Source organism: Neophocaena asiaeorientalis, unplaced genomic scaffold (genome assembly GCF_003031525.2).
Source record: "Neophocaena asiaeorientalis asiaeorientalis breed wild unplaced genomic scaffold, Neophocaena_asiaeorientalis_V1.1 scaffold206, whole genome shotgun sequence".
In the NCBI taxonomy this organism is placed as follows: Eukaryota; Metazoa; Chordata; class Mammalia; order Artiodactyla; family Phocoenidae; genus Neophocaena; species Neophocaena asiaeorientalis.
Window position 1 is genome coordinate 1,088,928 of NW_020174578.1, and position 16,516 is coordinate 1,105,443.

The 16,516-nt window shown below is 49.4% G+C and overlaps 1 protein-coding gene across 3 annotated transcripts in view; it reads right to left on the reverse strand.

Moving 5' to 3' along the window:
* The window catches only part of LOC112408460 (rho guanine nucleotide exchange factor 5-like), a 28,080-nt gene extending 12,674 nt beyond the window's left edge, over positions 1-15,406 (reverse strand). Inside the window, exons 1-6 of one of the 3 annotated variants that reach the window (XM_024758067.1) lie at positions 15,327-15,405; positions 7,472-8,351; positions 5,258-7,108; positions 4,615-4,666; positions 4,127-4,191; positions 3,666-3,919 (exon numbers count right to left, since the gene is read on the reverse strand). In XM_024758067.1, coding sequence (XP_024613835.1) covers positions 3,666-3,919; positions 4,127-4,191; positions 4,615-4,666; positions 5,258-7,108; positions 7,472-8,351; positions 15,327-15,368 — 3,144 coding nt within the window. In that variant the 5' untranslated portion in view covers positions 15,369-15,405. Of the gene's footprint in view, positions 1-3,665; positions 3,920-4,126; positions 4,192-4,614; positions 4,667-5,257; positions 8,352-14,915; positions 15,011-15,326 lie in introns of those variants that run through there. The other 2 variants (XM_024758065.1, XM_024758066.1) reach the window with 2 other exon arrangements.
* Positions 15,407-16,516: the final 1,110 nt, after the last annotated feature.

Sequence of the window (16,516 nt, forward strand, 5' to 3'; positions counted from 1 at the left end):
CGCTCTCCTCACAAAGATGTTATGACAGTCAAAAGAAATGGAGTCAGTGAAGCACTTTTTCCCAGAAGTGCTAATTCAGGAAAGGAACATATATGTATAAGTATAGAGGCTTTTCTTCTCAGAAACGTGAGACCAGGGCTGGCCTAGGAGCCCTGGTGGACTTCCTTGAATTCTGGAGTTGGTAAAAGAGAGCTAGGGTTCAAATCATCTGCCCACTGTTTGGTCCATAAATATGGGCAGACCAGTGATTTTCTAAATATCTTCCATATGCTTTAAAAGTTGAGGTCAGCACAAGGCCCCCAAGTGTGAGCTTCAAAAAACCTAAAAATGTATACCTGTTTGGCTTGGTAAAAGCACTGTTTATCCATAAGTCCTTACGGCCAAAATTTTACTCCTTCCCACTTCTGAAAGAGGGAGGATATGGCACTAATGTGTGTATCAAACTATATACCAGATACCATGCTAAAAGCTAAATAGGTGTTGTTTCATTTAAACCACACAGCAACCCTGAAAAGTAGTCATTATTATCCTTGATTTTTAGATGAGTAAACTGAGATTTAGTGAAGTTATATACCTTGCTTAATGTTACACAGCTAGTAAATGGTGATCCAGGATTTAAACCCAGGTCAGCCTGATTTGAAATGAAAGTAGTAAATGTTTTGTATACAGTGTTAGGAAATGTTCTAATCTCATTATTTTACAAGTAGCTGTCCAGTTTTCCCACACTTATGAAGAGACTATCTTTTCTCCATTGTATATGCTTTCCTCCTGTGTCACAGATTAATGGACCATAAGTTTGTGCGTTTATTTCTGGGCTCTCTACTCTGTTACATTGATCTATGTGTCTGTTTTTGTGCCAATACCATACCATTTTGATTAGTGTAACTTCGTAGTATAGTCTGAAATCAGGGAGCATGATACCTCCAGCTTTGTTTTTTTTCCTCAAGATTCCTTTGCAATTTGGGGTCTTTTGTGGTTCTGTATAAATGTTAGGGTTATTTGTTCTAGTTCTATGAAAAATATAATGGGTATTTTGATAGGGATTGCATTAAATATCAACTCAAAATGACTTAAAGGCCTAAATGTAAGACCAGAAACCATAAAACTCCTAGAAAACATAGGCGGAACACTCTTTGACATAAACTGTAGCAGTATTTTTTTTGATCCATCTCCTAAGGCAAAATAAATAAAGGCAAAACTTTTAAAAATGGGACTTAATTAAACTTAAAAGATTTTGCATAGCAAAAGAAACCACTGACAAAAAGACAACCTATTGCAAATGATATGACTGATAATGGTTTAATACCTAAAGTATATAAACAGCTCATAAAACTCAATATCAAAAAAGCAAACAACCTGATTAAAAAATGGACAGAAGAACTGAATAGACATTTTTCCAAAGAAGATATAAAGATAGCAAACAGGCACATGAAAAAATGCTCAACATTGCTAATCATCAGAGATATGGAAATCGAAACTATAATAAGATATCACCTCACACCTGGCAAAATGGCTATCATCAAAGGTCTACAAATAACAAATACTGGCAAGGATGTGGAGAAAGAAAAGGGAACCCTAGTACACCATTGGTGGGATTATAAATTAGTGTAGCCACTATGGAAAACAGTATGGCAGTTCCTCAAAAAAATAAAAATAGAACTTCCATATGATTCAGGAATTCCACCCCTGGGTATATATCAAAGAAAATGAAAACACTAATTCAAAAAGACTCATGCACCCCAACGTTCATACCAGCATTATTTACGAGAGCCAAGATATTGAAGCATTATTTACAAGAGCCAAGATATTGAAGCAACCTAAGCATCCATCAACAGACGAATGGATAAAGAAGATGTGGTATATACATATATATATATATATACACACACTGGAATGTTACTTGGCCACAAAAATAATGAAATTATGCCATTTTCAACAACATGGATGGACCTAGAGAGTATTATGCTTAGTGAAATAAGTCAGAAAGAGAAAGACAAATATTCTATGTTATCACTTGTATGTGGAATCTAAAAATAAAACAAACAAATGTATATAACAAAACAGAAACAGACTCGCAGATATAAGAACAAACTAGGGTCACCAGTGGGGACAGAGAAGAGGGGAGGGGCAAGACAGGGGTATGGGATTAAGAGGTACAAACTACTATGTATAAAATAAATAAGTAACCAGGATACACTGTACAGTACAAGGAAATATAGCCATTATTTTATAATAACTTTAAATAAAAAATCCAAAAATATTGAACCACTACGTTCCACATCTGAAACTAATATAGTATTGTAAATCAACTATACTTCAGTAAAAAAAAATAAAGTGGTAGACATTTTTTGATTGATTACTATGTACTAGGAACTTATCTTTTTTAAAATATTTTTTTAATTGAAGTGTAGTTGATTTACAGCATTTCAAGTGTACAGCAGTGATTTAGTTGTACATATATATATATACATGCACATACAGGTATATACACATATATACGCATACACACACATATATATATATATATTCTTTTACAGATTCTTTTCCATTATAGGTTATTACAAGATATTGAATATAGTTCCCTGTACTATACAGTAGGTCCTTGTTGTTTATCTATTTTATATATAGTAATATGCATCTGTTAATCACGAGCTCCTAATTTATCCTCTCTCCCACCCCGGGCAACCATAAATTTGTTTTCTATGTCGGTGAGTCTGTTTGTATACATATACCACATCTTCTTTAGCCATTCATCTGTTGATGGACAGTTAGGTTGCTTCCATGTCTTGGCTATTATAAATAGTACTGCTGTGAACAGGAACTTACCTTTTTTTTTGATTCTCCCAGTAGCTCTTTGCAACCAGTTTTACAAATGAGGAAACAGAAACTTAGAAAGATCAAGTAATTTGGCCAAAGTTAAATAGCTAGCAAATATTAAAGTGGGCTTCCCAACCAGGTTATTTAAGCCAGAACCTAAAATAAATACTTAAACATTGCTCCATAATGCCTTTCCATTGTGCCCTATTGTCTTCCCAGGAAGAAAGGTTTTAACCCATATTTCAGATTGATTATTAAGATAAGCTCTCCACGTAAAACATATTAATGGTAGTAACTTAACGTCAGACCAACAGCCTTTCCTATGGTCTTGCTGTTGGAAGTAAGGACCAAGCATAGACTGATGGTCATTCAAAAGCCTCTAGAAGACCAAAATCACAGGACAGCTGCAAGGGCCACTCTTCGAGGGACCCAACAAAAAGCCCCTGCATGCTCCTTGGTTGAAGAGGAAAACTTTGGTGCAGACTGAAACCCTGGTTGAAGAAGGAAATTATCGTCTAGCCTGAAGCTAGACTAACTAGATTAACTAGATTAACTCCACACTCCTCCCAACAAACTCAGGGGCACGGTCACTTTGTACGAGCTCAAACCAATAACAGGGAGGAGTTAATGAGCAATGGCATGAGGAGGTAGAGAGGAGGGAGCGCGGTGACATTCAGAAAGCAATTCAAGGGGGATGACTCACTGTCACGGGGTGCATGTGTGTGGGGGGAGTACGTGGTAGGGACAGCCCGCTCGTGGTGGCGAAGGGGAGTAGGAGACAAGGACGAGAGCGCCTTGCTTCCCCTCCCGTAGCCCCTTCCCCTGCCCCACCTCGCCCTGCTCGGTACCTCCTGGAGTTTTTGGTCTTCGTGGGTCATGGAGAGCAGCACAGCGCTGTTACGCACCACGGGGATTTCCTGCCAGAGGGAGCCGCTGGAGGCCATGGAGAGGCGTTTCAGGTAGGACTCCGAGGACACCAAGGCCTTTCGGGGCTGCTGGGGGGAGGCGGGCCCCGGTGCCTCTGTCAGGCTGTCCAGCCGCTGCTGGCTCTGGATCTCCTTGTTCAGAAACACATCGCTGTACTCCTGGTAAAGCAGCTGAGCTGCAGGGGTGAAGAAGCACGGCAGAGGGAGAGAATTAGGGGGCTGCGGAGTTGAGGCACACAAACAGAAGCCACCAAGCTTCTGGCTCTCCTGGCATCTCTCTCTCCCTACAGATATCCCCGCCCCACGGCTGACAGCCAGGAACCCCTCTCCAGTCTTGGGCAGAACACTCATGTGGGTCCACAGTTCTGTTTCAAGGTACTCACAGGAATTGATGAGCTTGGAGCAACGTCTTGAAAAGCCTCCCATCACCTCCTTTGGCTTTTTCTCCCTGTGGAGTCAAGAAGGGCTCCGTGGTGCTTGCTGGCCTTCAGACACGGAGAAGCCCCAGGTGACTACGGATAAGACAGCCTCTAACCACTGAATGTCAGGGCCAAATCCCCTGGAGAGGCAAGTTGTAGCCTGACCCACTTTTGGGTAGTTTGAAGCTTCTTTGGATGTCAAGCTTTTTTTTACGGGGGTGGGGTTCAGTTCATGGGGCCACATGGCCTATATAGGGATGGGAGATTTGGACTGAGTTGACGGAAGCAGATAGATAAAAAGTCTCCCTACACCCTGGAAACCTGGGGTCTGTCTCTTCCCCTCCTTAACCCTGGAAAAGACAGGGTCCCAGAACCTTTGTCAACTAACGAAAATCTCAGTATCCTAAGAAAAAAGGGTAAAACCGTATCCATTAGGACAGAGGGTGACTCACCGAAAAACAATGGCATCTGAAAGGCTAGGGGATTTTTCCACGGCTGGACCTCCTGTGTCGGAAAATGGAAATGGGTAAAGTAACTGGGACTTCAGAAGGGGCATTCAGAGAGAGCCAAAGAACATAAGATCTAGAGTGGGAGATGCAGGCATCGGTGTGGGGCGTGGGGGGGTGGTAGGTGGGTAAAAGGGCTCAACTGGGAACCTGTGAGAGAGGACAGTGCCGAAGTTGAAAGCATCTGAGGACAACAGTACCAGGTCTGTCCCCGCCCCTTGTGTCAGAACATGAACTGGACAAGTAGAAGATGCCTTCTCTTCTACTGGAAGGACATCAAGCAGGTCTCTGTAACTGGAAAGTAGAGGCGGAGTGGGGCGGGGGGAGGTTCAGAACAATCTTGGGGAAAAGAGATACACAATAAAAGCACACCATGGTTGGGTGATGGATGGAGACAGAGGGGAAGGAGAAGAAAGGGCAGCGCCGTGAGCTCAGAGAGGGTCTCAAGGACTTTCCTCTGCATTGGGGCTGTGTAGGTGGGTGAGCGAAGCCAGCAGGAGGCTGGGGGACAGGAGGCGGGTGAGGAAGGAAGGGCTGGAGAGAGCTCGGCCTGACACGAATGTCACCGCGGTCCTTGCCCCTCACTCACCTGAAGGGCCCTCGGGTAGGATGGAGGGTCTGCGCAGGCCCTGCCGGTGCCAGTCCTTGTGCTTACTCGACCCCTCACTAGGGACCCCCACCTGTCCACTGCTGCCCTCCGCTGGTCTCCCTGAGTCCCGTCTGTGAGGCCAGCTGGACGCCTTCTCCAGATGGGGATGGCTGGGCTTCTCTGGCTGCCTTGTTCGGCCTAGATCCGACCTCCTCAGGCCATTGGCTCCTTCCTGGGGGAAGATCCTTCTGAAAGATCTTCTGGCAGGGACCTCAGGCTCTTCCGAGGTGGGTCCCTGGACCTCCAGAGTCCAGGGGGTGGTCAGGAAAGCGGGACTTACAAGAGCTGTCATGTTACTGAAAGCCATGCCAGGGGGCACTTCACTCTTACTCCTACTGGCGGGAGGGGAAGAGTCTGTCGATCTGCCCGTGGCCGGAGGCCAGGAGACACGTCCCGCAGAATGGGGAGGGGAGATGGTCCACTCTTGACAAACTGGCCTGGTCCTGGCCTGACCCCCTGAATCTCCGAGTCCCCCCTGGGTGAGCCTGCTCCTCTCCCTGGACTTTGGGGGTAACGGTGGTGGTTCAGTAGGAGGGTTCACAACAGGGATCAGGGGGAGAGGCCTGTAGATCCTGGAGCTCCTCGGAGAAGAAACAGGAGAAGGGTGTGGCTGAGACAAATCGGGAGTTGGGGGTAATGGCTTGTTGTATCTTTTCTTGGGAGAGAAAGAGGTCTGAGTATGGTCGGGGGTGTCCGGGGTAGAGGGCAGGGGTCGGTGCTGCCTTGCCACAAGGGGGTCAGGAACTCGGGGCAGTGGGCCTTTGGGGTGGCCGTGCAGCCCTAAACCTAGGGCCAGGGGAGGATGGCTATACCGTCTCTGCGTGGGGACCACGACAGAGCGATGGCCGTCTCCCTCCACCATAGAGCGGACGCGCCTCTTCTCTGGGGCAGGAGGGGGTGGAGGCTCACGGGTCCTCTCATCTACGGAGACAGTGGGTGGGGAAGGGCCATGGGCAGGAGATCCTGGGGCAAACGCCGAGGGATGTGTGGAGGCCCACGGCCGACTGCTTTGGGGGCTGCCAGGCCTTGCTGGGTTTGAGGCCAATTCTTGAGAGTCCTGCCCTGGAGCGGGTAGTGAACTTGAGGATCCGGGAATGATGGCACAGTCCCTTCCGCCTTTCCTGCCCCTTCTTGGGATCACAGAGCCATAGATGGCAGCTTTGGGGCGTCTCTGGGGCAACTCTGAGTGGGAGAAGGAGAGTGATACTCCCGCCAGGTCCAGAGTCGGTTCTGTCCCGTGAGAGCCCGGGAAGGAGTGGCCCCGCCGGTGCTGGGCCACCCCAGTGTGGTTGCCTGGGGGACCCTGAGGGCTGGCCTGGCCTGCTGAGGGGAAGCCGTGGAGGGCAGCTGCAGAGCTCTCAGAAGCCCCACAGGGAGATGGGCTGTCGGTGGGTCGAGAGGCTCCGGACGTTTCTGGAGAACATGCAGCAACCCAGGGCTCCCTCCTGGAGAAGGCGACTTGGGGGCCCGCAGAGGATGAGGCAGTCATGCCGGGGGAGACTTCAGGAGGGCTGGGAGGGGCTGATGCCGCTGTCCTTGGAGGGGTCACAGAGACCCCCTCTTCTCCCCGGCTGGATGCTGTCCCCTTCTCCAGCTCAGAGCCCACTCGCTGGTTGTACTGAGCTGTTTCTCGGTCAGGCGACTCCGCGGCAGGAAAGGAATGAGGTAAAGAAATGAGCTGCTGGGACCATCCTACTAGCTCCAGGGCAGGAGTCAGAGCTACAGGGGACGGTTCCTCAGCCCTAGGCTCTGTCTGAGTCCCGGGGATCCTGGCTGTGGGACAACAGGCATCTGGAAGCAAGTCATGGGGAGAAGAGACCTCAGGGGCTACCAGAGCCAGTGTGGCAAGAACATCATGCTCTCCTCCTTCCTCTGTGTGCCTCTCTTCTCCCCCTGCCCCCAGGGTGTCCCCACGCCCACTGCCCACGTCCTCGCTCGACCCTGCCTTCTCCTCCTGCCCCTCTACTGGCATCGCTTTCCCCTGTAGACCCTGATCTTCTTGCTTCCCAGCGACTTTCACTGATTTCCCCGCTAAGCTTTCATTCTCCTCGTACTGAGCATCCACCTTCCTCTCCTCTGGCCCCGTCAGCTCCCCGCTCTCCTGTTCCCCTTGTTCTAGATCCCTGTGGCCGTGAGACCTCCAGTGCCACTCACCAGAACTCAGACCTCCCAGTTCCCCACTATGGCCCTTGCTTTCTCCTCGTTCTGCAAGCATCACATCGTCTTGAAGCCGCCGCTGGTTTTGTCTCTGTTCTTCCTCTGTTCCGCTAACCTGCTCTCCCATCTGCTCCCCGGAAAGCCCATCAGAGCAAACATCCTCCCGCAGAGTTCCCTCCCCCTGAAGTCCTCGTCCCTCCAGCTCCTCGGCCTTCTGGAGACACGCGGCCCCTTCTCTCTCTGGACTTTCCCGCCTGGTAGGTCCACTTTCTGAGTCCTGTGGCTGGTTGGTCTCCGCAGGGTACTCTTCACAGCAAGGCCCACATCTGGTCTGGGCAGAGGCGTCTGGGGAAGTTTCCTCCTCTCCTTCGGCTTGTCCGGTTTCCAATATCAAAGAAGTGAGCTCTGGTTTAAATTCCACCTCCACGCTGCTACCCAGTTCACCGGATATTGAGGCCGTGTCTAGATATCCACCCTGGCCGGGGCAGGCCCAGAGCTCTGGCGGAGCTGGCGGCCTCGCCTGTCTATCTGCTGGGCACTGGGGCCCTGCCTCCTGATGCTCTGGAGTGTCACAGGCCTCAGCCATCAGGCTTTCCTGGTCGGTCTCCACATCTGCAGAGGCTTCGATGGGAAAAGAGGTCATGTCCTCAGCTGCACAATCATTCACATCCCTGACACGTCTCTGCTGGGTCTCCAAGAGTCCGTGTCTCTCTGCCCCCTGATAGGGTGGATCCTCGCCCTCTTCAGCTTCGGGTTCCAAGGCAGGGGTCTGCCTGCTTCTCATGGGAGCTGCCAGGATAATACTGAATTCCACTCTGGCAGGAATGGGGGTCGCCGCTCCGTGTTGGGGCCCCTCAGCTTCCATCAGGGCTGAATCCTAAAGAGGAATAAGAGACAAACTTTCCATCCCCTCTTCTGCTTTTATTTATCAGAGGGACAGACCATAAAGAACAAGTGTGTGATGATTTCTGTGGTGCCACTTACTGTCATTCTTTGAGACAAAAAGTACTTCACAAAATAAGCAATAGCCTGTATAAAACTTGTCACTGATTTATTCCTCTAATAAATATTTACCAAGTGACCCTCTCAGTAGTGAACAAGGCAAACAAAGACTGTGTCCTCGTGGAGCCTGCAGCCTCGTGGGAGAGACAGATGATAAACAATTACATTAGGGCACAAGACCGTTGTCAAAGGGTACCAAGCATTCCCAGTGGTCATTACCCTCTAGATTGTATTATGTCGCAGTGTCTCCCTGTCTACTCTCTGGGCACCAAGAGTGACTCGGTTCCATATAACTCCCAGACACTGTGAGTGACACACCCTAGATCTAAGAGTCCAGAGAAGCAGCGTCCGGAGGGGGATCCTCCACCTAAGCTGCAGAGGGGATTAAAACAGGTCTGGCCATTACGGCCAGCATCTGAGGTACTACAGCGTCGTGTAATCTCCTTTACAGAGGGTCTGGATTTCACTCATCTTATTTTCCACAGTGTCTGGCAGAGCCTGTAACTAATTAACAAAAAAATTGTTTTTCAATTACAGAGGCAGCTGTTGGAAAGTGGAATGATAACTAGACTTACTAGATGAGAACCAGAGCAGATACAATGGGTACCTACTTCAATGAGGGCCATCAAACTGTGTACCCCTCACTATCTTACTCTCCCCTTCTCTCCACCAACCATGTGAACTCTTCTCATCACTGCCCACGTTACTGACCTTCCACCTCTCTTTCTCACCTTGAAAAGAATTTACAAACCAGCGGAGAGGAACTGCTTCAGTTTCTTGCAATTCAGAGAGACCCACACTTCACCGTGTCCACCTTCCCCCTCTGACAATGCAAAAGCATCCCTCCTCTCTAAGTGCCATCTTCTTTAGCCTGCCTTTTCAGGACCTGATGCCATGGATCATCTCATTCTTTCATACCTTCACCTTCTTTGCTGGAAGCATCCCACCAGAATTTAAGCATGTTCATGTCTTTCTCGTCTTTCCAGTGTGTAAGTGGAATTCTTCACATCTGCGGTCTTCACATCCTCGCATCTCACCTACCTCTAGCTGGGCTTCAGTAGCACCACTCTGCCCATCTCTCCTACAACCTTAACTTGTTAACTCCAAACAAGACTCTAGGGATGCTTATTTTGGTGGTTCTTGCCAGCATGACACTACACTGGACGCAAAATTGACATTAGAAGTACTCTTTCTTGTTATTTGTGAGACATTTTCCTGATGTAACCCCTTAAGTGTTCCCCAATCCTCTACCTGGGTTACTGTGCTCCTCTTTGTAGCACTTATCAACCAGAGTTCTCTTTACTTCTCCTTTGTAGCATTTATACAATTATAATTATATAGTTACGTGCGTATTTTGATTTACCATCTATCTCAAACAAGAGGCGGTAAGCTTCACGAGATCAAGAACGATATCTGTCTTGCTCAACTGTCTACACCTAATACACAATACCTGGCCCATACTAAGCACTCAATAAATATTTTTCCATCACAGAATAAAATTCTTATTTCCCTCCTGGCCCGCATTCCCCATATCTAATCAGTCACCAAGTCCTATGGACCCCGCCTCCTGAGTATCCCTCAAGTCTGTCCACTTCTCTCCGTCTCCGCTGCTACAGCCTGGTCCACCCTGCTGCCCTTTCGTACCCGGGCCACTGCACGTGGGGCACAGCTGGCCGCTGGCCTCCACACGGCTTCTCTTCCCCTATTTCCCAGGCATTCTCGCGCCAGCACCTGAGTGATCCTTAAAAGCCAATTCTTCAGTAGCCTCCTGCTGCCATCGGGATGAAACCCAAACATCCATTGTGGGTTACATGCCCTCCACAACCTGGCCTCCGCCTTCCTCTCCAGCAGACTCATCACCTGTCAACACCTGTCGGTTTTCAGTCCCCTCGGCGCACCTCCCTCTCTCACCTGTAGGCCTTCACATGTGCTGCTTCTCTACTTGGAATCCTACTCTCCTGCTCAGAGAACCCTTTACTTCTTCTCAAACTCATTGCACTTGTAGTTACAAATTTAGTGTCTGTTTTCTAGGTTAAACCACGAACTTCACGAGAACACAGACACTGCCATATTTAACTGCTCAATTCCCTCTGCCTGGGGCTTACCTGTCCCTCAACAAAGATTCACTGCATGGATAAATGAAGAAAGGAAGAACAGAGTTAAAAGAGTGTTGTCCAACTTTTAGTTCTACTTTTTCTTGCATCCTGATAATTTTCACACCGTTGTAGAAATCATGTAATTTACTTGAATATTCATTTTCTTACCTTTAGAAAGGGGATAATACACTCACTTTCCAAGGGCTTCTAATAAAGATTAAACACGACAACGTAAAAAATTTAAAAGTGCATTGTTAACACTGATGGTAATAGAAATGTCAGGGATTGTAAGTATTGTTGGAGAGAGAGAAAGAGAGAAAGTGTAGGAGAGAAATACAGGATTTCTGAGCTGGAAGGACTTTTAGAGACACATAGAAAACTTCGCCTAATTTACAGATGAGGAAACTGAACTCAGATAACCTACACACTTGCTCAAGTTTCCTAAGCAAATGTACAGGTGAACTCAAACCAGGGCCTTCTCACTTCGGTCTACCATAAGCAACCAGAAGTCCAGCTGTTAGAAAGCTGGCCGGTCACTAGTACAGAGAAGACCCTGGGGGCTTATAGAACTCACAGCTGCACCTGGACTCACACCTTTCCTGTCTGGTCTAGGCTTAAAGCAGAAACCCACTGCCCCAAATGCCTGCATACACACTTGCATAAACATACATACATACACACACACACTAAACCACCCTTGCAAGGACTTCCCTGGTGGTGCAGTAGTTGGGAGTCCGCCTGCCAGTACAGGGGACATGGGTTTGAGCCTTGGTCCAGGAGGATCCCACGTGCTGCGGAGCAACTGCTGAGCCTGGCCTCTACAGCCCAGGAGCCACAACTACTGAGCTCACGTGCCACAACTACTGAAGCCCACATGCCGCAACTACTGAAGCCTACACACCTAGAGCCCGTGCTCCACAACAAGAGTAGCCCCTGCAATGAGAAGCCTGTGCACCGCAGCAAAGGGTGGCCCCTGCTCACCGCAACTGGAGAAAGCCTGTGCGCAGCAGGGAAGACCCAACGCAGCCAAAATAAACACAAATAAATAAATAAAATAAAGATAAACCACTCTTGCAGGTTCTACGCAGGAGAGCATGACATCACCACATGGGTACTTCCCTAGCCACCCTGCAGCTGTAGTACGTGACAAGCTCCTGGTCACCTCATAGACACAGATACCCATCTCTATGGGGTAAAGGGCCCTAACACAAGCGGAATGTGTAGAAGGGCTTTTACGTCTTTTTCCAGTTAATTGACACAGTGTGTGATGTGGCCCCTACATCCAGCCCTAAGTACAAAACACTATCATCACTACAGACGATGCTGCTGTGGCATGACCCTGTTTTCCCAGCCACATGTTAAATAATATACTTGCTCACCGTAAACACTTTCTGAAACTTGGCTCCCACCTGCCTAAGGAGACCTTGTGATTAAACCTGTAGCCTCCCCTCCCTGGCACGTGTACTGTCCCGGCCCTATACTCACAGACACTCTCATGTCCTCAAAACGAGCAGCCTCTAAACACACAAGCGTATTTCTGCTATATTCAGGTTACATCTACAGACAGCATGTGCTACACGAACATCTTCAGTTCCACTCTAGTGACACAATGCGTGTGTGTCTCCTGCAACCCCACTGACACTACTTCTAGCATTATCTTTACCCTTTTGGAAATACTGGTGGTCACCGGCTCAGCCCCCACGTCCCTGCACTTGGTCCCGTCCTATAATCCTATGACAATCAAGCATTACGAGTCTAGAACGTGACAAAGCTAAAGGAAATCCGTAAAACATGGTTTTGCTCACGTAAGGGCATCAGGAGAGAGAATCGTTTTGCACTTCCCACTATGTAAGAGTCACTTCCTCGTCGCCTTCCGCACTGGGGGTGAATAATCATTTTTACCTGAGCACAGGCAAAGACAGAGCATGGCACCATGGTGATCTGGCCTCCCTCCAGACCAGGGTCATTTTTGCATCTGCTGCCCCTGTTCACATGCGACTTCTTTCAAGACAAAGCTCCAAGTCACCCCATTGACACAGCGTGTGACAGAATTCAATAGTCCCCTTAGAGCCCCCAGTACCTTAGCTCTTGTCCATTTCCAGTCACCAGACATCAGTTCGTATTTCCAAGATATCCCTCCTCCTTATCTCCCACCCCCATTGCACTGCTTCTCCTTCAATCCAGTGTCAAGTGCCATGTGTACTTTTGAGGACCATGCTTCCTGGATTGTCTAGCAGTGTCAGTTTCAAACATTCTGACTTACACCACAAAATCACTGAGATACTCCTGAGGTTACAATACTTCTGCATTTACACTCTATCGCCTATATGCTATTTTAGGAAAATACCCACCAAATCGAAAGAAATGTTCTCATTTTGATTTCAAACATAAGATCACCACATAGATGGATGCCACCATTCACTGTTTCACATTATTGCCCTCAGGGCTACAAAGACATCAAAATAAGAGTAGCTTTCTGGACCGCTAACTGCTAAGACCTGTGTTCTACCCATTTTCGGAAAGCCCCATCATCCAAGTGAAAGCTGTAATAAACACCTCTATCTACCCCTAATGTCTGAAAATATCACGTCATCCACTGCCTTGTAGCCCTGATGGGCTCACACAGACCATCATTAGTGGCAATGCTGAAATATACCCCACAAGCCCAACTGTGGCCCTGGTGCCACCCACACAGATGTGAGTGTGAGTGACCTGTTTGTGTCCTTAACATAGACCCTGACGGTCACCTTGTTCTGGTCCACCTTGTAGACACTACACATGACCAGCTCCTGTTTACTCCACAGACATGGTGAGTGACTCACCCCTGTCTACACCAGATTCTGTAAATCATCTGTTTGGGTTTACACCACTTGAGTGACACTTGAGTAACACTGATCCTGTTCTTGTCACACCACATAGTGACTGACCACACCAGACACCATGGATGACATGTTCCTGTCTATCCCACACACACCGCGCTTAGTGCAGCCGCAGGCAACCCCAGAGAGACCACGTTGTGGACAGCCATACGCTCTAGGGACCCCTAATCTATAAAGACTCTTGACTATATTTAGAATCACTGTATCCTTTTGATAAGAGGGATTCCTTCCCCCACCTCCTGACTTCTCTCTCTTTCCCACCAAGACAGTGACAGACCTTCCCACTGCTGGACAGTCTCACTCAGAATTGACTCCCCACATCCTTTCCCCTCCCCAGCCCCCCAAGAATCCCCTCAACGGACATGGCTCCAGTTTCAGGCCCACAGATTGGTTAACAAATGACCCCCATTTTGCCGGGGCCCAGGTGTAGATAAACCAGGAAGTCTGAACAAAGGGCCACATTAGGAGCTGTTTAGCCAGGAGCTGAGATTTCTGGGGTAGCCAAGGATGCAAGACCCAGGACTGCAGTGCGGGAGCAAATGGGGAAGAAGCTACAAAAGAAAGTCACTCTCCCTCCCTTGTCTGTCAAGAGTCCCAGCCAGAGTTCACTCCTCACTCCTTGGGAGACAGGAGGGCAAATCAGTCTTGGGAATCCCAGATCCAGGAAGGAGAGCAGGGGCTGAGATCTGAGAATCCAGGGGCACCCACCGGGATGGGCTCGCCTAGGACAGTCTTGCTGGAGGGAGGTCATGAATAATGCTCAATACTAGACCTCAGAAGGGTGCTCTAGCACCCCAACTCTGAATAGCTCTCTTCCCACTTCCCCAAGTTCTGAATGCAATGTTGTGATCAACACGAAGCTTTGGAAGCACTCCCCGTACGTGGGGAAACCGGGTGGAGGACAGGGCAGGAGCGGTTGTTTACAGGTTAAAGCACCTCGGCTAACAGGGAAGAGCTATGTACTTAGACATACACGGTATGCGAACTCATAGGAAAATAAGGGAAGGAAGGCCCAGGCCTGGTTAAGAAAACAGGAGACAACAAAACATCTCCAGGGACGGAGTAGGTCCACAAAGGGAATCTCAGTTATTCCTTATTATAGGGGTTAGCTTTCCCCAGGGCCTAGACTTAGAAGAAAGAGCTCTCATTACCGGCCCGCGGAACACCTAGGGGCAGGGTGCCCATTTGCAAGGCGGAGACCAGGCCGGAAGCAAATTTTTCCAGGCAAGAACCTTTCGTCCAGCTTCCCGCCTCTTCCAGACCAAGGTACTCGGTCCTACACTCCGAGCTCTGCCTATCTGCCCAGCCCCCCCTTTCCGGAGCCTGCGTCGTCCCCGGACCCAGCCGGGGCTGGCCCCAAGGTGAAGGCCTAGATTCCGGCGCTTCCCGCCACTCCCTGACCTCCGCCGGGGCTCGACAGCCGCCCGCCCGGAGACGGGAGCTGCGGGGGAGGAGGGCACCCACCTGGGAAGTGTCACATGCTGTCCTGGCCCAAGAGTCCCCTCGGGTCCCCGGCGCCGGCCGGCAGTCCCCAGCGCAGGCCCCGGCCGCCCAGCCGCCCCGCCCGGCCGGGAGGGAGGGATCTGGTTCTCTTCGGAAGTTTCAGGTGAGGAAACCAGGGACACACCTTCCTGGAGGAGGGCCGGGGCCCCTCCGCGCCGCAGCCTCATTGGTGTGAAGGGAGCGCCCGCGTCAGAGCTGGGAAGTGCCGGCCGGGCCGGGAGGGGAGCCCGGGGCTGGCGGGACTGCGGCCGGCGGGGGCCACCCGAGGGCGTGGGACTGGGAGAGCGGAGAGCGGGGCCTCTCCTGGGCCCGGCTAGGTCTCTCACACCTGCCTGGGTGTTTCTTCTCCCCAGTGTTTCTTCAGGTCTTTACCTGAGCCGGACCCATGCCGATCTTTCCCCTGTTGATGTTCATCTCTTGGCCAGTCTGTGTCTCTGAACTTCTGAGTTTCTGTGTCCGTCTGTATTTGCGTGGGCATCATCAGGCCTCCATGTTAATTTCTCTGCCTTGACGGCTACCTGTCTCTCCCTTTATGAGGAAGGGTGTATCCTGCTCCCTCTCCGCCTTTCTCCCTGCGCCGGCCCCTCCCTCTTCTCCTTCCTCCCTCTGACTCCCTAAGAGGGCGTCTCTTAGGGCCTGGGAACGTGCATCTCTAAAACAGCATGTCCAGGTCTTTCCTCCATGCATTATCTGAGTTCATGTCTCCCAAGGTGTGTGTTCCTCTTGCATTCTCCCCAGGACTTGTGTGTGTTTGTACGTAAGTATCTAAGCCTATGTCTCAGGCCTGTGTGTTTTCTCACGCCTATATATATATCTTTTTTCTGATATTTTCAGGGAAACCTTGTGTTCTCTTGGTCTCTGAGTCCAAGGCTGAGTGGGTCAATCTTTTTTTTTTTTTTCCTGAGTGGGTCAATCTTTATGCCTCTCTGTAGACTTCAAAGAATGCCAAGATATTCTACACTGCAGACACACACACACACACACACAGAATAAGAATCCCTCACGTAGGGGACAGAGATTTCTGGTATGTTCATTTCACTTAGATCAGCCCGCAGCCTCACTCGTTACTCCAGTCAAGTAGACTCTTAACGGGCTTTCTGGCTGTTTTGCTCTTAGGACTGCCATGATCTATAAGCCCAAACAGCGATTCGGGGAGACCATTTCCACATTACTGTGCCCATTGGCTGCTGCGCTGATCCCAGCTGCGTAGGCCTAAGAGTACTTGGAAGGGGGCTTTAGCGTAGAATGTCATTAAGGCAGAATGGTTTCCTTTCCAATAGGGTCCCGAAGCAGCTCTGTATTCAAAGAATGCGCTGCTTTGGCTATAGCACTCCAAGGAGTTAAGCCCTCAATAGTCCCGCAGCCTTTAGCCTACTCTGGGCTGCTACGTAAGGCGTGGGAAGCCATGGGGAAAACCAGAAGTAGGAGTTCAGGTACATAAGGACAGCCCTCACACATGCCATTAGCTCAGCAAGAGGATAAGGGTGGGGAGTGCAGAAAGTCAAAACTTTAAGCTAGAACTGTCTATTTCTCAGTTGCCAGAGAGAATTCATTCAGTCCAG